At 45.1% G+C, this 22338-nt stretch overlaps 1 protein-coding gene across 9 annotated transcripts in view; it reads right to left on the reverse strand.

Moving 5' to 3' along the window:
* Window positions 1-230: 230 nt before the first annotated feature.
* Window positions 231-22338, reverse strand: part of KCND3 (potassium voltage-gated channel subfamily D member 3) — a 618909-nt gene continuing 596801 nt past the window's right edge. For 4 of the 9 annotated variants that reach the window (XM_063955372.1, XM_063955367.1, XM_063955368.1 and 1 more), the window contains 2 exons: window positions 5179-5291; window positions 748-1517 (listed from right to left, as the gene is read on the reverse strand). In XM_063955372.1, the coding sequence (XP_063811442.1) occupies window positions 1378-1517; window positions 5179-5291 (253 nt within the window). In that variant the 3' untranslated portion in view covers window positions 748-1377. Of the gene's footprint in view, window positions 399-747; window positions 4216-4832; window positions 5292-18796; window positions 18878-22338 lie in introns of those variants that run through there. The other 5 variants (XM_063955374.1, XM_063955371.1, XM_063955370.1 and 2 more) reach the window with 4 other exon arrangements.

Consider the following 22338-nt stretch of genomic DNA (forward strand, 5'->3'; position numbering starts at 1 on the left):
GCACGAAGAGAATCTAGACGCTACCTCTGCAGTATTGCACAAGTGAGAGAACCTGGGAGCTTTATCTGGCAACATGGGACCTCATAACAAGCCTGAAAGAAGCAGATTACCAGGGAGATTTTAGGATTTTATATGTTTTAACAACTTCAGGTTAGGAATTTATACGATATATGAAAATCAAACCATGCAACATATCATTATGTTGAAACAATGTGCCTTTATTACAGATATGTGCTGCTACTTCTTTGCAGCGTTTGCTCCCACGATTCGCTATTATGCGGGAGGCTGTGACCTAGCCGATGCTTTCCCACAGAAGTGAATGGACCGTTGTTGCGTGCGTACACTCATACATGCGCATATTGGAAGCCGGCAGTAAGCAAGGCTGCAACAGGACACATCTGTATAAATGAATTACATATGAAAGCTACTCATTCCACACATTTCCACAGTAAGTTTATGTAGTTTTAACAGAATTATGTTTTTAGGTTCTAACCATCAAAATAGGTCATTTTAGGCACTAACGCCCAGATTCTGTAATTTTTGGTCCAGTAGAAATTAAGTATGTTATTTCCTGGTGCATAAAACATAAAAGGAAACTGAAATTTGGGAATGGGAAATGATTAGCATAGGTAAGAACCTAAGAATCCAGAGTTTAGTAATAACAGTATAGTAACATATAATGTAAAATGGTTAGCAGTGCTTCTTAGACTTACCTGTGAATTGTTTAATGAACACTCAAAACATATGTTGTCCATGTGTGGCACATAATGAGTTTAATCCGGATTGGATACATTAGTTACAGTAGTGGCACAAGACAAATTACTGCAAATTATATACAATTCAACATATGCACTACATTTCAAATAAAAGACAACAGGATTTAAGCTGCAAGAAAGAAATTATACTTCTTTAGTTTTCCTCACTAGAAGAGCCAACCTGTAGTTTTCCTTCTTAATTATTATACAGTACTTCTTGTATTGGTATACATTGATTGCCTGCTAATTGCTTTGCTCATTGGTAATGATAAAAAGTAAAGCAATCTAGAGAACAGGTTTTGCAATCAGAGACAACAAAGAGAATGGGCTCTGCCATATGTTTAAAAAAAGAAAGAAAACAAACAAACACAGATTGTTATGTCAAGAAATGAAAATCTCTGAAAAGACATAGAATAGAACAGTAACATTGAAACATTTAAAACAATTCTATCTTTTACACAGCTATGCAACATTTCTAGGGCCTACTTTAGGCCAAACCTACACATATGTATCCACAAAGTATTTGTTGGGAATGACTGCTCTTCGTTCTGTGGGATATGGATTGTACTCCAGAACACCAAGGAGGATGGCAGTGAACATGTTAATACACTGCAGAAACGTCTCAAATTGAGTTTCTTTTGTTTTTTTTGTCCCATCGCATTATTTTGTCACATTGCATGTTGGGACATGTAGTTCTAATATATTTTTTGTTCTGCTTGTCAAGTCCAGTCAAATGTCTTTGGCTCTCAATGTCTTTCATTGCTGGAGAAGTTTACACATAAAAAGAAAGGAATGCTTCTTGTGAAAATTTAATCTGATACAGTAACTCACACAGGAACAAACAAGCTTGCTGCAGAGATTCCATTACCCGTCTTGGTAATGTACTCCCTGAAAAGGGTAGATCGATGCTCATCATTTCACACCTCCGCTTGACATTTTAAACTGAAGTAGTGGCAATTTGATTGTCACACGATGCCCTGATGTATGCCAGTTAGAATCTTAACATGGTGGAGACAGCAACAATTCACTAATAGGCCATACCCACCCATTGACAATTATCATAATTAGCATGGCCTCATTTTTGTTATCTATGTGGGAAAGAGCAAACATATTGTTTATAGCAAAGAAACACAACAAATTCCTGTAATCATAAAGAGAAATAGTTACAGAATATCCCTGCTTTGATTTGAATAGCCTAGTAAGTAACGTTGCTATTGTGTGTTGGCTTGGTGAACTTGTTGGTCTTTGTGTTTAGCCTGGCTTCTAACCAGGTACAGCTGGAAACAACTATTAGTGGATGGACAAGTAAACAAGACATATACACAGGGGATGTAAGAGGAAAAATAGATTTCCTTAACTGGGCAGCATTTTGTAGCCGTGTTACCTTGCAGCTCTTGGACCATCAGTATACTTATTAAACAAGTTGTCTTGTTGACAGGAAATTATAACCAGTATGAAATAGTGTTTGAGTGGGTTTTACATCTATAGATGACTTTAATTTATTGGCTTGTGCATGCCCTATTGCAACTTTTAATAAATACATTACTTGATCTTAACAACTGACCTGTGTTTTTTTTACCAGCAGCTTTAATCCTGAGGATTATTTTCGTTGGCCTTTAATATGACACAACTGCTCTATGCCTTTTAGTGTTCATAGAACAGTTGCCATATCCAAAGATATCAAAAATAATTTCTGCTGCCTAGTAGATATAAAGTTTTAGGTGACCAACACAGACAAAAGATGGAAAGAAAGCAGTGTATTAGTAAAAATTGAAGGTATGTATAAAAGCAGTTAAAGTTGTCGGTAATAGTCTTTCAGTTAAAACAGGACTGTGCAACACCCATTTTCTCAGTAATATTTCTAGACTGGACAAAATATTACTTAGAAGTTGATATATCCCATTAACCCTTTATGACCCCCTAGTCTATTTAAATGGACATTATTAAAAGAATGTATTGCGTAGAGCAGTGATGGCTAACCTTGACACTCCAGCTGTTGTTGAACTACGCATTCCAGCATGCCCTGCATCAGTTTTGCTATTTGGCCATGCTAAAATTGATGCTGGGATGTGTAGTTCAACAACAGCTGGAGTGTCAAGGTTAGCCATCACTGGCGTAGACTGTATTGTGATGACGGTTGCCATTCAAATCCCAATGTCCATTTAAATGTATGACAATCCTGTGAACACTTTCCGGCAGATGCAAGAGTATCTAAGTATCTGATTCAGCAAGTGCAGCTGTAAGAGAAATTTACCAGTGTAATTATCCTGACATAATTCATCATAACTTTGCACTAGTCTGCAGTTATTGTTCAAAGTCAGGTACTGTATATGGGTACTTCTATTTCAGATTAACACATTGCTTTTTAAATAGTATACATCATGCTGCACTGTCAACAGGGCTACTGCCGCAGTCTGTTGTATTATTAATAATTCAAGACTCTTTACATCATGGGTATTCATGCGGCCCTCTAGCTGCTGTAGAACTACACATCCCTGCATAACCTGCCAGAGTTTTGCTATTAGAGCCAGCTTAAACTGGCAGGGCATGCTGGGATGTATAGTTCCACATTAGCTGGAAGGCCATATGTTGAATTTACATCAATCATCTAAGTAACTTTATCTAGGCCATAACTGACCTTTCCATGGTCCAACTACTGACTTGAGGTTTTGTTTGTCACTACGATTGTTGTAACTTGCATTCTGCAGCTTGGGAGCTGAAGAGATGTTGCAGTGCTAATGTGCTGTAGTGTCCGTGGTTTGCTATAAATGCTGGAAAATGTTGTGTGTATGCCATGTAATTCAGGTGTCTTTTACCTCCACCTTGGTAAAAAGTCTTTTGAAACATAACTGCACATTTTTTGCCCCTGCTCTCTAATAGCCATTTTCCTGTACAATGTGGAAGAAAACTGAATGACACCAACAAACTTGGTTATTGGACTTTTAGCAGCCACTGTAATAATAGAAGTAAAATGTACACATCCAATGGGCAACAACAGTACAAAAACGGGTCTTCCAGTCACTCATTATAGAAGATAAAACATCAGGGTTTGTCAGCTTTTTCGTGGTAACTGTTGCTTGCCACCCTGTGTTGACGTAAAGCATTGCCTATCAGTCCAAGTGAAATTAAAAGGACATCTAGAGAGCAGGGAAATATTTTGTATGGATGAATACAATAATACCTATCCCTAAGCCTTACAAATCTATAAAAAGTCTGTTTATACCAGCACGCTGCAGCGTCATCAGTCTACTGTTTCAGTAACACCTGAGGTGGAGCAACAAGAGATCTATGTGAAAACAGCAAGGAACCTTTACAGTATATACACTGAGCACAAAGATCCAGGTTACTTGAAATGAATAAATCTCAGCAACACTGCTTTGCCATTGGAAATCCCCAAGTTTTCATCATACATTTTGTTTTATGCAGAATGTGCAGTGGCTCCTGCTTTTGAAGTCAGACTCTATAAAGCAGAAAATCAGTGGTGGTTTATAAACTTAATGCTATCAAAGCGACTTGTATTTTTTTTTTCTTTTTTGTTGGTTTTTTTCCGCTTTTTTTTTTTTGTTTTTTTAATGCTTCACAAATATGCTTTTTCACAGACAAAATACCTGACAACATTACAGTCTGAACTGCTTGGACATAAAAGGTCTATTACAAAATCATCTAAGAATTAAGAACACCAGCAAGGGAAGATGTATGCACTTGTGAGTTTGTGTGTGTGCTCGCCTCTACAATGTGCCTGATCCAAAATGTGCTAGGAGTTATCTGTTTTCTGAACAGTTCAATCTTCACAGAAAATGCAGGAAAATAGAATTTTCTTTGATAGATTCCCCAAACCCTACCCCATCCCCTTTGTCCAGCCTTTTTCCGAAGCACAAAACATTGTGTCGTTATGGTAGCTTGCAGATTCTCTTACAGGGAGAAAGCTGCATTTGTTTTTTCCCGTTTCACAACCTTCAAAAACTACTTGTCAATCCCTTATTTTATTTTTATTTATTTTTTTGTAATTTTTAGTCATTTCTTAATGAATAAATATTATCCACTGAAAACCTTAAAAAAAGGTGTTTAGACACAGTGTTGTCAATTTACTTTTGTGTTAACTCCTTTACTTGCCATGAAACTTCCTAGCAGCCAACATCCAAAATATACATACACCTATGTGTATGGTTATAGACATGTATGTATATATGTATATATATCCAGTACTCCCATCTCCTTTCCACGGTGGTAAATGGCAAGTTTAGCAGAAGCTTGTCACTTCTTCACTGCTAATTCCATTATATTGCAGCAAAAAAGGACACAAAACGGCAGCATTGGTTCGCTATGCTAGTTACATTGTCTTACAACGCAGAAACTTTAACAATGTTGCTTGTACTGTGAATGTTTGTGGTGCGTCCAGGCGGGTTTGCAGGCCTGTTCTCACCTTCGGGCGTCAAAGCTGGGGGCGTTGGAATGCTAATAATCGCTGTTGTGATCTGTGCAGCTTTGCAGTTTGATCTTAAGCCATCGTCTGACTTCATGTTCAGGCTGGATCGACTGGAAGACAGAAGATATTTCAGCAGTCATAAGATAAAAAAAAAAAAATTATATTCTCACAGCAATTCAGCTTCTGATGTTTTGTACTTTATCGGATTAATATAAAATATTAACTGCACTTGTCAAGTCGTAGCCATGATACTGTAGCTTTATTTCAATATTTTCCACTTAAAATTGAGTGGAAAGTGTGTTCTGTGCTATTTCGGCTTTTGTGAATATTAATTTAATGAAAATTGCAATTTACTGTAGTTTTTTTTTTCTCCTTTTTTTTTTTTTATTAGACATTTTTTCTATTTTGGGCCATTGAACGCCATCAGTTCTTTTGAGCCTCAGATGAACTCCTGTTGAAGTTTTAGTGACACGATAAAACTTTTTTTTTTCAAGATTGCCGAATGTTATTCTACATCTTAATGTGAACATATTTCTCAGGAATCAAGCAGTGTGTGAATTAAATACTCAGATAAGCAAATGTCATGAATAGTAAGACTGGTAGACTGAAAGTAATGTCATTTCATTTATATGGTACCTTAATGCTCCATGCACATACCGACATTAAACTTCTGCACTTAAGATGTCTTTCCACCACAAGTTAAGCGAATGTGATGGAAATATAATTGCACCAAATTAATCTTTCCTTGAAAAAGTATGTGTAATGACTGTGTAATGTAATGTTAAAAAAAAACTGTTACTATAAAATGATTTTTAAGAAATATTTTACCAGCTTGAGTGGGTGTGCTTTGGAATGCAGATAGTTGTGGGCATTCTAATTTAATTACCATGACCGAGCACAAGTAATGATAGCAGTGGATGTTATGGTCTTCTCGTGTAAACACTTCTTCATCCCACTACAGCAAAGGAGGTGAAAGGGGATATTTAAAGCTAGTTTAAGCAGATTGCAAGAACAAGTAGACATGAATGGCCCTTGTTCTGCTATAGAAAAATGCCCACTCACAGGTGCAAAATGTCTTGCCGGAAGGAGCTAAGAGAGTTTGAAAAAAGGATCATTGTAGGTTGCGTCATGTTTACAGGGCTGGTATACAGAACATTTACTAATCCAGATGGACTGGTCATTTTATAGTCCAGATCTTAACCCCATTGAGAACCACTGGGACGAATTGGAGCGACGGGTGCATTCTAGACCGACTCGACTTTCTTCATTGTCACAGTTGGTCACTGTACTTAAGGCGGAATGGCAAAACATACCGCCTGCTGTTGTCCAATCGCTTTTGTCTACATAGTGTACAACTACTTAATTTACTTTACCAATGACTCTAAAGAGAAAATCTACTTTCTTCCTGACTGGCCAACGAAGTAGATGAAACCATTTTGCATAGTTTATATTTAACTACATTGGTGAACATGCACATGTAAAAAGAGAGACAATTGTGACAATAGATTTGAGTATGTTACTGTGCGCAATCAAAGCAGCCTCTTTGACCAATATATTTAAATCCAGATTTCCGATGTCTCTGAAATATTTCAGGTTCTCAGAGAAACATAAAGGGAGAGACAATACAAACAAGCAATTGTGTAATACTGTTTGAAGAATGCCGCTCCCACCACCCAAGTAAATAATGTGGTATAAGTGAAAAGAATTTATTAAAGGTTCAGAACTAAATGTTAAATGAATGTTAATACAATGGTCACCAAGAATTCTAATGAACAGCAGTATATTCCATATTGGTTAAATAGTTTAGCTGCTGATGCAGTAAGTTCTCAGCCAATAGGGTAAGTCATTTTATTGAAAAATAACAAAAGAGGTATTACCAATAGTTTAAAAAATATAGTGTCATAAAATGAGGGCTTGAGGTACAACAAAATAGGTTATGGGTGAGTATAAAGGAGCAGAGTTGAGAATGTTAATTTAAAAACACAATTATATTTCAAACATTTTCCTTAGAAGAGTTTAATGTTCCTCTGCAGAACCATTATTTTTAGTTCATCTATAGCATACATACAGTATATAATGTAGTACATTTCTGATGTTTACCTGCAAGAAAATTGCTTAAACTATTTGTAAATGTATTTTATGTTAGTCCCCAATGTTCTATCATTGGATGGTACAAAGTCAGTGTCTTGATTGTCACTGTCTTGCCCCTACTCTGAGAGTTGACATGAAGGGGGCTGCAATTGACCGCTTCTTACTTCTAAAGCTACTGGCTGTTGCTTCTCTTAAGTTTGTAATGGATTTGTGGGTATGGTGCTGGACTATGACGGCACAGCACAATTACCAAGAACAGATGCTACCCCACTCCACACTAGGTTAGGAGGATCAGGGCATGCAGACAAAACTTATACACTGGCCCTGCTTGTTAACAGTGCTTGAGATATGTAAGCTTGATGAAAGTGCACCACGCAGTCTTGTGAAGTTAAAAAGATTTTTCTGCTGCGGGGTACACTGGGCTCCACAGGGAATGACATTGGGGTGTAGAGTAAGATCTTGAGCCGAGGCACCAACAGGCTCAAAGCTTTGACTGTTCCCAGAATGCCTAGCGCCGCCTCCTCTATAACCCCGCCTCCGTGCACAGGAGCTTAGTTTCTCTAACGTCCTAGTGGATGCTGGGACTCCGAAAGGACCATGGGGAATAGCAGCTCCGCAGGAGACTGGGCACAACTAAAAGAAAGCTTTTAGACTACCTGGTGTGCACTGGCTCCTCCCACTATGACCCTCCTCCAAGCCTCAGTTAGATTTCTGTGCCTGGCCGAGCTGGATGCACACTAGGGGCTCTCCTGAGCTCCTAGAAAGAAAGTTTATTTTAGGTTTTTTATTTTACAGTGAGACCTGCTGGCAACAGGCTCACTGCATTGAGGGACTAAGGGGAGAAGAAGCGAACCTACCTGCTTGCAGCTAGCTTGGGCTTCTTAGGCTACTGGACACCATTAGCTCCAGAGGGATCGACCGCATGGAACTGGCCTTGGTGTTTGTTCCCGGAGCCGCGCCGCCGTCCCCCTTACAGAGCCAGAAGCAAGAAGAGGTCTGGAAAATCGGCGGCAGAAGACATCAGTCTTCACCAAGGTAGCGCACAGCACTGCAGCTGTGCGCCATTGCTCCTCATGCACACTTCACACTCCGGTCACTGAGGGTGCAGGGCGCTGGGGGGGGGGCACCCTGAGCAGCAATAAAAACACCTTGGCTGGCAAATATATCACAATATATAGCCCCAGAGGCTATATATGTGATAAATACCCCTGCCAGAATCCATAAAAAAGCGGAGAAAAGTCAGCGAAAAAGGGGCGGAGCTATCTCCCTCAGCACACTGGCGCCATTTTCTCTTCACAGTGCAGCTGGAAGACAGCTCCCCAGGCTCTCCCCTGTAGTTTGCAAGGCTCAAAGGGTTAAAAAGAGAGGGGGGGCACTAAATTTAGGCGCAATATTGTATATACAAGCAGCTATTGGGAAAAATTCACTCAATATAGTGTTAATCCCTAAATTATATAGCGCTCTGGTGTGTGCTGGTATACTCTCTCTCTGTCTCCCCAAAGGGCTGTGTGGGGTCCTGTCCTCAGTCAGAGCATTCCCTGTGTGTGTGCGGTGTGTCGGTACGGCTGTGTCGACACGTTTGATGAGGAGGCTTATGTGATGGCAGAGCAGATGCCGATAAATGTGATGTCGCCCCCTGTGGGGCCGACACCAGAGTGGATGGATAGGTGGAAGGTATAAACCAACAGTGTCAACTCCTTACATAAAAGGCTGGATGACGTAACAGCTATGGGACAGCCGGCTTCTCAGCCCGCGCCTGCCCAGGCGTCTCAAAGGCCATCAGGGGCTCAAAAACGCCCGCTCCCTCAGATGGCAGACACAGATGTCGACACGGAGTCTGACTCCAGTGTCGACGAGGTTGAGACATATACACAATCCACTAGGAACATCCGTTACATGATCCCGGCAATAAAAAATGTGTTACACATTTCTGACATTAACCCAAGTACCACTAAAAAAGGGTTTTATGTTTGGGGAGAAAAAGCAGGCAGTGTTTTGTTCCCCCATCAAATGAGTGAATGAAGTGTGAAAAAGCGTGGGTTTCCCCGATAAGAAACTGGTAATTTCTAAAAAGTTACTGATGGCGTACCCTTTCCCGCCAGAGGATAAGTTACGCTGGGAGGGGTGGATAAGGCGCTCACACGTTTGTCAAAAAAGGTGGCACTGCCGTCTTAGGATACGGCCACTTTGAAGGTACCTGCTGATAAAAAGCAGGAGGCTATCCTGAAGTCTGTATTTACACACTCAGGTACTAGACTGAGACCTGCAGATAGTGCTGCTGCAGCGTGGTCTGTAACCCTGTCAAACAGGGATACTATTTTGCGAACATAAGACATTGTCTTATATATGAGGGATGCACAGAGGGATATTTTGCCGGCTGGCATCCAGAATGAATGTAATGACCGCCGTTTCCTCAAATCTGCCTTGCCGACAACTCCCTCAGGCAGGGAGGCTGTGCTAGAGGCAATTCACAAGCTGTATTCCCAGCAGGTGATAGTCAAGGTGCCCCTACTTCAACAAGGACGGGGTTACTATTCCACACTGTTTGTGGTACCGAAACCGGACGGTTCGGTGAGACCCATTTTAAATTTGAAATCCTTGAACACATACATAAAAAAATTCAAGTTCAAGATGGAATCGCTCAGGGCGGTTATTGCAAGCCTGGAGGAGGGGGATTACATGGTATCCCTGGACATCAAGGAGGCTTACCTACATGTCCCCATTTACCATCCTCACCAGGAGTACCTCAGATTTGTGGTACAGGATTGCCATTACCAATTCCAAACACTGCCGTTTGGACTGTCCACGGCACCGAGGGTCTTTACCAAGGTAATGGCAGAAATGATGATACTCCTTCGAAAAAGGGAGTTTTAATTATTCCGTACTTGGACGATCTCCTTATAAAGGCGAGGTCCAAGGAGCAGTTGTTGGTCGGAGTAGCACTATCTCGGGAAGTGCTACAACAGCACGGATGGATTCTATACATTCCAAAGTCACAGCTGGTTCCTACCACACGCCTACTGTTCCTGGGGATGGTTCTGGACACAGAACAGAAAAAAGTGTTTCTCCCGCAGGAGAAAGCCAAGGAGCTGTCATCTCTAGTCAGAGACCTCCTGAAACCAAAACAGGTATCGGTGCATCACTGCACACGAGTCTTGGGAAAAATGGTAGCTTCTTACGAAGCAAAATTCCATTCGGCAGGTTCCATGCAAGAACCTTTCAGTGGAACCTCTTGGACAAGTGGTCGGGATCGCATCTTCAGATGCATCGGCTGATACCCTGGTCCTTGGAGACAGGGTTATCTCTACTGTGGTGGCTGCAGAGTGCTCATCTTCAAGAGGGCCGCAGATTCGGCATACAGGACTGGGTCCTGGTAACCACGGATGCCAGCCTTCGAGGCTGGGGGGCAGTCACACAGGGAAGAAATTTCCAAGGACTTTGGTCAAGTCAGGAGTCGTCCCTACACATAAATATTCTGGAACTGAAGGCCTCTGCTTCAAAACCAGCCGGTACTGATCCAATCAGACAACATCACGGCAGTCGCCCATGTAAACCGACAGGGCGGCACAAGAAGCAGGATGGCGATGGCAGAAGCCACAAGGATTCTCCGATGGGCGAAAAATCACGTCTTAGCACTGTCAGCAGTGTTCATTCCGGGAGTGGACAACTGGGAAGCAGACTTCCTCAGCAGACACGACCTACACCCGGGAGAGTGGGGACTTCATCCAGAAGTCTGCCAACTGTTGGTAAACCGTTGGGAAAGGCCACAGGTGGACATGATGGCGTCCCGCCTAAACAAAAAACTAGATATTGCGCCAGGTCAAGGGACCCTCAGGCAATAGCTGTGGACGCTCTAGTGACACCTTGGGTGTACCAGTCGGTTTATGTATTCCCTCCTCTGCCTCTCATACCAAAGGTACTGAGAATAATAAGAAAACGAGGAGTAAGAACGATACTCGTGGTTCCGGATGGGCCAAGAAGAGCTTGGTACCCAGAACTTCAAGAAATGATATCAGAGGACCCATGGCCTCTACCGCTCAGACAGGATCTGCTACAGCAGGGGCCCTGTCTGTTCCAAGAATTACCGCGGCTGCGTTTGACGGCATGGCGGTTGAATTCCGGATCCTAAAGGAAAAGGGCATTCCGGAGGAAGTCATTCCTACGCTGATAAAAGCCAGGAAAGAAGTAACCGCAAACCATTATCACCGTGTTTGGCGAAAATATGTTGCGTGGTGTGAGGCCAGGAAGGCCCCAACAGAGGAATTGCGGCTGGGTCGTTTTCTGCACTTCCTACAGTCAGGAGTGACTATGGGCCTAAACTTGGGTTCCATTGAGGTCCAGATTTCGGCTCTATCGATTTTCTTCCAAAATAGAACGGGCTTCACTGCCTGAAGTTCTGACTTTTGTTAAGGGAGTGCTGCATAGTCAGCCCCTGTTTGTGCTTCAAGTGGCACCGTGGGATCTCAACGTGGTGTTGGTTTTCCTGAAGTCGCATTGGGTTGAGCCACTTAAATCCGTGGAGCTACAATACCTCACGTGGAAAGTGGTCATGCTGTGGGCCGTGGCGTCGGCCAGGCGTGTATCAGAATTGGCGGCTTTGTCATACAAAAGCCCTTATCTGTTTTTTATATGGATAGGGCGGAATTGAGGACTCGCTCCCAATTCCTTCCTAAGGTGGTATCAGTTTTTCATGTGAACCAACCTATTGTGGTGCCTGCGGCTACTTGGGACTTGGAGGATTCCAAGTTACTGGACGTAGTCAGGGCCCTGAAAAGTATATGTTTCCAGGACGGCTGGAGTCAGGAAAACTGACTCGCTATTTATCCTGTATGCACCCAACAAGCTGGGTGCTCCTGCTTCTAAGCAGACTATTGCTCGCTGGATCTGTAGCACGATTCAACTTGCATATGCTGCGGCTGGACTGCCGCACCCTAAATCTGTAAAAGCCCATTCCACAAGGAAAGTGGGCTCTTCTTGGGCGGCTGCCCGAGGGGTCTCGGCTTTACAACTTTGCCGAGCTGTTACTTGGTCGGGTTCAAACATTTTTGCAACAGTCTACAAGTTTGATACCCTGGCTGAGGAGGACCTAGAGTTTGCTCATTCGGTGCTGCAGAGTCATCCGCACTCTGCCGCCCGTTTGGGAGCTTTGGTATAATCCCCATGGTCCTTACGGAGTCCCAGCATCCACTTAGGACGTCAGAGAAAATAAGATTTTACTCACCGGTAAATCTATTTCTCGTAGTCCGTAGTGGATGCTGGGCGCCCATCCCAAGTGCGGATTGTCTGCAATACTTGTTTATAGTTATTGCCTAACTAAAGGGTTATTGTTGAGCCATCTGTTGAGAGGCTCAGTTATATTTCATACTGTTAACTGGGTATAGTATCACGAGTTATACGGTGTGATTGGTGTGGCTGGTATGAGTCTTACCCGGGATTCAAAATCCTTCCTATTTGTGTCAGCTCTTCCGGGCACAGTATCCTAACTGAGGTCTGGAGGAGGGTCTTAGTGGGAGGAGCCAGTGCACACCAGGTAGTCCTAAAGCTTTCTTTAGTTGTGCCCAGTCTCCTGCGGAGCCGCTAATCCCCATGGTCCTTACGGAGTCCCAGCATCCACTACGGACTACGAGAAATAGATTTACCGGTGAGTAAAATCTTATTATACCTCTTGAATTCCCTATTTGTGCTGATACACTACACAGGGAGTTCTTGTCAGGTATTGTGCTGCTGATATTGTTCTGTGTTGCCTTGCATTGAGCTTTTGATTATGTCCGCTACAAAGGGCAACGGAGCTGGGGCTGATCCCACATTGCGTGGTGTTGACTCTGCAGACACATTTGAGGATAACATAGCAGCTGAGAGTACAGGTTCTGGGGGTTCCTTGCCCCCCAGTGGGACTGTACTAACGGGGGTGCAAAATGACCCACCTTGGGCTACCTTCTCCACGCTATTGAATACGCTAGTAACTAGGCTAACGCCCCCTATGGGTCCTCCTGTGCCAGTACGACCGTTTAATGTCCCCGCGGTTAACCCGCCATGTGCAGATCAACTGTCCAATCAGTTACAGCAATTGAACCAATCACTGACTGCTCAAAAGTCTAACCTTCGCCCGCCTAAGACCAAGGGGTCCTCTAAGCGGGCAATTACTCCCTCACAATCCACCAATGTCCCAGACACCCCGTCTGATGAGGATGGCATTTATACGGACCCCACAGATTCTGATCCTGATGCTTCTGATGGGGAAGTTGTTTCGCAGGTGGATGTTCCTGACTTGTTAGAGGCTATCTGGCTCATTCTTCAGGTTGATGATGAGCCGGAGCCTGACACTGCCCCTAAGAAACCGGACAGGTTTAAACGTCGTCAGAAGGTGGTTAAAAAGTTTTACTTCACTCTGAACATTTAGTTGACATACGTCAGGAGTCCTGGGAAAATCCAGGAAAGAAGTTCACGCCTCACAAGATGATGCTGGCTCGCTACTCCCTCGCTGCGGAGCTTAGTAAAAATTGGGAAACACCCCCGCCAGTGGATTCGCAAGTGGCGTGGCTGGTAGTATCCTCAGCTCTGCCTGTAACTACCGTCACGTCCTTGAGAGAGCCAACGGACAAGCGTGTGGAGGGTTATTTGAAGGCAATCTACACCCTAAACGGTGCGGTGCATAGGCCCACTATTGCAGCAACATGGGCTGCAGAAGCTGTGGAAGCGTGGGCTCAGGAGCTGGAGGTGGAGTTGCCTTCCAGTGTTTCTGATCATGCTAGACAATGCCTGCCATATATTGTTACAGTGTCTCATTACATTAAAGAGGCGGCTTCTGATGCCGGTATTCTGGCGGCCAAGGCTTCTACTACGTCCATTTTGGCTCGCCGAATTCTCTGGTTACGGTCCTGGTCTGTGGACATGGACTCTAAGAAAACCTTGGAGGTACTCCCCTTCAAAGGAGACATTCTTTTTGGAGAAGACCTCAACAAGATATTGGCTGACTTAGCGTCTGCTAAAACAGCATGTCTTCCTAGTACTGCTCCTTCGGTGCTGAAGGCTAAGAGTACCTCTTTTAATCCTTCAGGGAAAGTAAAAGATCAGGCGTACCCAAAACAGGTTCACACTTCCAAACCCTATAAGCCCAAATGGGCCTGGGCTGCCCGTCAGCCTGCTTCCAAAACTAACAAGCCTGCTGCATGACAGGGCGGGCCTCACTCTGGGGGATTCCAGGGTGTGGGGCCGACTTCTAGGGTTTACCCAGGAATGGTTGAAGACCACTTCCGATGCCTGGGTACTGGAAGTCGTCACTTAAGGTTACGCCGTCTCCTTCAAGAATCGCCCTCCTCATCGATTTTGCCTGAAAGACGTCCCTTCGGATCAGGCGAAGGCAAAAACTCCATTCGGTGGTACAGTCCCTCCTGGACACAGGAGTGGTAGTACAGGTGCCTCTGGCTCAGAGAGGCAAGGGTACTATTCACCGCTGTTCCTAGTCCCGAAACCAAATGGATCTTCCCGGCCCATTCTCAATCTCAAGTCCTTGAACATATTTGTGAAGGTCTCCAAGTTTCGTATGGAAAGTCTTCGCTCAATTTTTCTGGCCTTGGAGCCTGGGGACTATATGGTCTCACTGGACATACAGGATGCTTACCTGCATATTCCCATTGCAGTGTCGCATCAGCAGTACCTGACCTTTGCGGTTAGCAACATCCATTACCCGTTTTGGGCGTTACCTTTTGGTTTGACCACGGCTCCGTGAGTCTTCACCAAGGTCATGGCGGTAATGACAGCTGTACTCCGCCGTCAAGGGGTCAGGAACCTACCGTACTTGGATAACTTGTTGATCCTGGCAAATTCCCCAGAGATTCTACTACGTCATCTGGATCTGACTATCCAGTTTCTGCAAGCCCACTAGTAGCTCATCAACTGGAAGAAATCCTCCCTGGTCCATGCTCAGAGCATGGTGCACCTGGGAGCGTTGTTGGACACTCACAACCAGCGGTTGTTCTTGTCTCAGGAGAAAGTCCAGAAGCTTCAGGACAGGATTTGATGCTTCCTATCTCGTCCGCAAGTGTCGATACATTCGGCAATGAAAGTGCTAGGTCTCATGGTGTCAGCTTTCGACATGGTGGAGTACGCTCAATTCCATTCCCACCCTCTCCAGAGGCTGATTCTTTCCAAGTGAGATGGCCTGCCTCACCGGATCAGGCCTCAAATGATCTAATTGTCTCCGGAGGTCCATCTGTCACTGTGCTGGTGGCTTCAGGACCAACGACTGAGCAGGGGTCGTACTTCTGGATCTCCAACTGGGTCCTTCTGACGACGGATGCCAGTTTGAGGGGTTGGGGCGCGGTGTTGCAGCAACAACTCCCTTCAGGGTCAGTGGACCAAGAAGGAGTCTCTCCTACCGATAAAAAATTCTGGAATTGCGGGCGGTGTTCAACTCATTGAACTTGGCCCAGCATTTAATACAGAACAGACCTGTTCAAGTACAGTCGGACAACGCTACCACGGTGGCGTACATCAATCATCAAGGCGGCACTCGAAGCCGCATGGCAATGAGGGAAATATCACATTCTTCAGTGGGCAGAATGCCATCTACCAGACATAACGGCAGTGTTCATTCCAGGGGTCCTAAACTGGGAAGTGGACTTTCTCAGTCGTCAGGACGTACATGCCGGAGAGTGGAGCCTCCATCCAGAAGTGTTTCAACTCGTGGACAAGTAGGGCCTTCCAGATGTGGACCTGATGGCGTCTCGACACAATCACATGGTTCTGGTCTTCGGAGCAAGGACAAGGGATCCTCAATCAGCATTTGTGGACGCACTGGCAATTCTATGGAACTTTCAGCTGCCATACGTGTTCTCTCCGGTGTCACTCCTGCCCAGAGTAATAAGGAAGTTCAAGCAAGGAGGAGGAATCCTACTTCTGATCGCTCCAGCGTGGCCCAGACGGAAGTGGTTCTTAGACCTTCAGGGTCTCTCGATAGAGCGTCCCCTTCTTCTTCGCAGCACCCAGATCTACTCGGGCCCCTGTGTATATCAGGATTTAGCCCAATTGGCTTTGACGGCGTGGCTCTTGAAGCGTCCATCTTAAGGGCCAAACGATTTTCTGAGGCGGTCATTCAAAACATGTTGAAGGCCCGGAAACCGGCTTCTGCTCGGATTTATCATAGGGTCTGGAATTCTTACTTTGCTTGGTGCGCATCTAACAATCATGACGCTTACAAGTTTAGTACGGCCAAACTTTTGGCCTTTTTACAACAAGGCCTGGACTTTGGCCTTCGTCTGGCCTCCATCAAGGTTCATATTTCTGCCTTGTCGGTTTGGTTTCAGAGAAAAATTGCGACCTTGCCTGATGTGCGTACGTTCACTCAGGGTGTGTTGCGGATTCAACCTCCTTATGTCCCGCCGGTGGCTCCTTGGGACTTGTCGGTGGTTCTGGAGGCATTGGAAGGGTCTCCGTTTGAGCCTCTTGAATCTGCAGACCTTAAGTGGCTTTCTCTTAAGGTATTGTTTCTGCTGGCTATTGCCTCTGCTAGACAGGTGTCGGATTTGGGTGCCTTGTCTTGTAGGTCACCATATCTAATCGGGTGATTCTTAGAACACGTCCCGGGTATTTACCTAAGGTGGTATCTTCTTTCCACCTTAATCAGGAGATTGTGTTTCCGGCCTTTGCCTCTCCTGGTTTGTCTTCCAAAGAACGGTCTTTGGATGTGGTACGGGCTCTCCGTATCTACGTGAAGAGAACTGCCTCCATCAGGAAGTCGGATTCTCTCTTTGTTCTGTTTGGTTTTCACAAACGTGGCTGGCCTGCTCACTAGCAGACCCTGGCCAGATGGATTAGAATGGTGATTGCACATGCTTATGTACAGGCTGGCCTTCCAGCTCCTGCTACCATCAAGGCCCATTCTACTCGGTCGATTGGACCTTCTTGGGTGCCCGCCGTGGTGCAACCCTTGAAGAATTGTGCAAGGCGGCTACGTGGTCCTCAGTGAACACGTTCATAAGGTTCTATGCCTTTGATACTTCCGCCTCCCAGGATGCTTCCTTTGGACGCCGTTTTCTTGTACCCGCTACAGTGCGTCCCCTCCCATAAGGAACTGCTTTAGGACATCCTCAATGTCATTCCCTGTGGAGCCCAGTGTACCCTGCAGCAGAAAACGAGAGTTATGGTAAGAACTTACCGTTGTTAAATTTCTTTCTGCGAGGTACACTGGGCTCCACAGGGCGCCCACCCTGACGCACTTAGCTTCTTTGGGTTGGTAAGGCCTTAGCCGCTGACACCCTCTCCTGTCGTGAGTGTGTGGTGTTTGAGGCTACTAACAGTTGTCATCTCTTTTACCTGCTACTGCATTGGACTGGTTAATAAAAACTGAGCTCCTGTGCATGGAGGCGGGGTTATAGAGGAGGCGGCGCTAGGCATTCTGGGAACAGTCAAAGCTTTGAGCCTGTTGGTGCCTCGGATCAAGATCCTACTCTACACCCCAATGTCATTCCCTGTGGAGCCCAGTGTACCTTGCAGAGAGAGATGTAACAACGATAAGTTCTTACCATAAATCTCGTTATTTATGTGGTATTATTGTTTGCAGTGCATACTTTGGTTCCGGTCTCTTGTTATTACTCTTTGTTGTGTTGAAGTTTCAGGTGTCCACATTATTTGGGCATGTAGGGCCTAATTCAGACCTGATCGCTAGGGTGCATTTTTTGCATCCGTGCGATCAGGTAGTCGCCGCCTGCAGGGGGAGGGAGAAATCGCTGTGCAGGGGTGCAATCGCATGTGCAGGAGAGCTGCACAAACAGGAGTTTGTGCAGTCTCTGCACAGACCAAGACTTACTCTTCCAGTGCGATGATCAGGGCCGGAGCTGACGTTAGAAACCCTCCCTTCAAACGCCTGGCCCCTCCTGCATTTCTCTGGACACTCCTTAAAAACGGTCAGTTGCCACCCACAAACGCCCTCTTCCTGTCAGAAACCTTGTGATCGCCCGTGCGATCGCTTTTCTCGCACCATCCGGTGAGCCCCGATGCTGCGGACCGGCGCACCTGCGCATTTCGGTGCATGCGCACTTCAGACCTAATCGCAGGCTGTACAAAAACGCAGCCTAGCGATCAGGTCTGAATTAGGAACGTAATCTATTTACATGTGGTCTACATCTAATGTTTTCATGCATATTGATATTTAGCAATATGCTCTGCTCTTTTTAAGACTGCATTAATGGTTCTGGGTCTGTGCAATTCTGTGAAAATGATTCTGGTGAAAATCCATTTTTTCCCCCATTATATTCCAAACCCCCCTATGCCATTTTCTGAGTAATTCAGTAGCATTCTGTGCAACTAAATGATTGGGATGTACACTTCAAATGTGATACACAGACATTTGCCTAAGAAAATAAGTGCTCTCACACCCTCCTCAGTAAAGCATACCTTAGCAATGTAGGAAGGGAACATTTAAATAACTTAAAATACAAATATTTAAAAAAAAAACTGTTGTTAAAGAATGAAGATATATACTTTTCATTTCTTTTTTTTTCAGCCTACTGTGACACCTCACCCTTTCTATGCAAATTTTGATAGGTTCCTTATTTCTTTTTCGGACTCTATGGCAGCCCTGACATATGGATTAATCTTTGGCCTGCTGGGTAGAGACAGGATACAGTTAGACTCCAGCCCCCCTCCAGAAGATATACAGTGCATCCGGAAAGTATTCACAGTGCTTCATTTTTTCCACATTTTGTTAGGTTACAGCTTTATTCCAAACTTGAATAAATTAATATTTTCTCCGGCAGGGTCCACAGGTTATCCGCAGGATAACATTGGGATATGATGAAGCGACAGCGGATTTGCACCAATCGGTCAAAGCTTTTCAGCCTCCCAGCATGCAACGTGCCCATCCATATAGCCCCGCCTCCTGGCTCAGGCAAATCATTTTTTTGTTTGGTGCGGCAGGAAGCGGACCATGGTCATTGGGCTGCTGGTTTTTAGCAGCCATAAGCTTTCTTATTTTATTTTTATAGTCTTACTATTTTATTGCGTGATCTTCCTAAAAAGCATCTTATACGTACCTAAGAAAGAGTCGCTCCAACAACTCTCCATTGGCCTGCGACAATACTTACCCATGAGTACAGTGCTGTTTCAGCGGGCGTCTGTGTCGGATATACTAGCAGGTCCAGCAGACATTACCAGGCTGTGGCCGGAGCATGGGGAAGAAGGTAAGGGATCGGTTCCACTTAGAGGGGGAATACGGACACGGATGCACTGCTTTGGGAGGAGACTACCAAACAGTCGCTGACGCGGCTGCCACCTCGGGTGCACCAGCGCTAGCCCTTAGGGATCATAGGCTCCAGGAGTAGTATGAGGCCACGATCCCTAGGGTTGATGTCAGCAGTGGGGAGTCAGATGCTCTCCTGGTCACCCCTTCCCCCGGTTCATGACCAGTTTCCTCCGAGTATCCCGCCATGAACTGTGTTCCTGCTTCCGTCTGAGACGCTGTGTACTAAGGGACCCAGTCGCAGCATAGGCGGCTGTGTGACTGGTGCATCAGTGTTCACTTGGGCATCTGTGTTCACTATAGGTTCACGGAGCAGACATATTGATCAATCCTGGAAGCAGGGTAAGTCTTCCTGTATCCCACTCTACTGAGTATGGGTTATACAGCACTAAGTATCTACCTTTTGAGCGCGAATAGTTGGATAAGTGCATAATGCATAAGAGTCTGATAATATTACTGTGGTTTCTCATACGTCCTAGAGGATGCTGGGGACTCCAAAAGGACCATGGGGTATAGACGGATCCGCAGGAGCTTGGGCACACTATAAAGACTTAAACTGGGTGTGAACTGGCTCCTCCCTCTATGCCCCTCCTCCAGACCTCAGTTAGACTTTGTGCCCAGGAGTGATGGGTCACACACTAGGGGAGCTCTCCTGAGTTTCTCTGAAAGACTTTATGTTAGGTTTTTTATTTTCAGGCAGACCTGCTGGCTACAGGCTCCCTGCATCGTGGGAGTGAGGGGAGAGAAGCAGGACCTACTTCTTAGTTTAAAGGCTCTGCTTCTCGGCTACTGGACACCATTAGCTCCAGAGGGTTCGATCACTTGGTGCGCCTAGCTGCTTGTTCCCGGAGCCACGCCGTCAATCCCCTCACAAAAGCCGGAAGAAAGAAGCCGGGTGAGTATTGGAAGAAAAAAAAGGCTTCAGTGACGGCAGAAGACTTCAGTAACGGAGGTAACAGCAGCGGTAGGGCTGCGCTCCAGGCTCCCACACACCAACGTCTCTATATATAGGTATATGTTGGGGGAGTGTTATTGAAATTGTATATGTATAATTCCCTCAGACCCCTCGGGGTTCCAAGATTATTATTATTTTTTGCCCGCTTACTATTCCTTGCTGTCGACATTTACTCAGTTTCTGTCGACCATAACGTTCCTGGTAGATCCACATCGGGGGCACGTCAGTACATGGTCATACACATTCACAACACATTACTGGGACCTGATGGGTCTGGACAATCCACTTGCGTATAGGTTATATCTATATGTATATATATATGTAGATATATGTTTATATATGCATGGTTAGGATATGTGTGTTTTATTGTGTATTACATTATGTAGATCCATGAATGCTAAGATAATGGTATTCTTCTCATGTGCTGATCGCTCTGTTGATTAAGCTCTAGATTGGCCGTGACGAGTCCGAATATTATTCTCTTCCCGACGCGGAGAGAACATTACGGCAGTCAACTCCTGGTCGACGCAGAGCCCGGTTGCAAAGGATCATACACAGGAAGCGAAGTGATATTTTATTTCTATACTTTGGCCTTATTTGCATTGCATGCACATGAGGGAGTGTTGTATTCGGGTAGGCATCCGATAGAATTACCCTACCCAGAGTGGGTAAGCTTGCTTATGTTGATTCTACTTTATAACATTGCAGCAGGCTGCCGCGTGACAGCAGGAGGTGTAGCCGGGAAAATGCTGAGGTTGTCTCCGAGAGATACTCGGGGGAGGTATACAGCTGTTTGGTGAGCCCTCTATTCAGTCACTCTCGGCGGATACAACTGGTAAGTCTAACTTCGTGAGTTAGCCTCCTTCACAACGGTTGGTGACGCATTTTTTTTGTGGGATGCAGTCGTTTTAACCGGTTCGATACTGTTCTTTTTTTCCTTTTCTGTGCAGACAGTGGAAGGTTGAAAGGTAAGAGTCTTGCAGCCTTGGTAGGTTCACAGAAGTGGATGTCGTTTTCTGTTTCCAACACATCCACCACTTGTCGCTGAGTCTATCTGGCTAGTCCCCACTCCGGTGAGCGCTCGTCTAATAATTTCAGTTAGTCCAGGAATAGACTAAGACTTGTGAGTTATTTATGGAATCCAAAAGGGGAGCATTCTGAGTTACGGTTGTTCCCCTTACTGTTTTTCTAATTTCTTGCCGTTTCCCTCTGGATGGGGAGGTAGTACGCTACGTCATACAGAGGTGCGTCAGGTTCATGACATTGTCCGGTTGTCCCTGTATAAAGGTGCAAATCGTTGTTTCTCTCTGACTGTTGTTCGACACAGGGATTGGCTGTTGTTCCCACCGTCACAGCTGTCGGAGGTGGGTTTCAGAGTAGATACTGACCGGTTAATGTTCGGTGTTTTTCCTGTGGAAAGAGGTCTGAGGATCCATAGTTGGATCAGCTTTGCTGGGACACTTCATCAATATGTTCTGTTACTAAAACAGATGGGTGCGGCCTACGAGGCCTGTTTTGGTGAGCAGGTCTACTGCCAGAGTGGCTTTCAAGGGGCCAGTTGGAATTGTGGTCCGGGTTTCACCTGCACATGCACCGGAATATAATCCTAAAGGCCAGGACATCACTCCTGTGGTGTCTGCTCGGTTATCTCCTTCTAGAGGGATGAAGGTTCGGGATCCAGGTTTAGATCCTGGTATCCGTGCATACAGATCTCCGAGGCTGGGGAGCAGGCCTTGCAAGGGACGTATTTCCAGAGGTTAAGGTTAAGTTGGAAAGCTTGTCTGCAAAAAGCTTTCTTGATTTAGGAGATATTTTCGACGAACGTATTCTTCGTGTTTGGCCCATGTTAGTTCTGCCAGACCACTTGTCAGCA

The sequence above is a fragment of the Pseudophryne corroboree genome, chromosome 2, assembly GCF_028390025.1.
Source record: "Pseudophryne corroboree isolate aPseCor3 chromosome 2, aPseCor3.hap2, whole genome shotgun sequence".
Taxonomy (NCBI): domain Eukaryota; kingdom Metazoa; phylum Chordata; class Amphibia; order Anura; family Myobatrachidae; genus Pseudophryne; species Pseudophryne corroboree.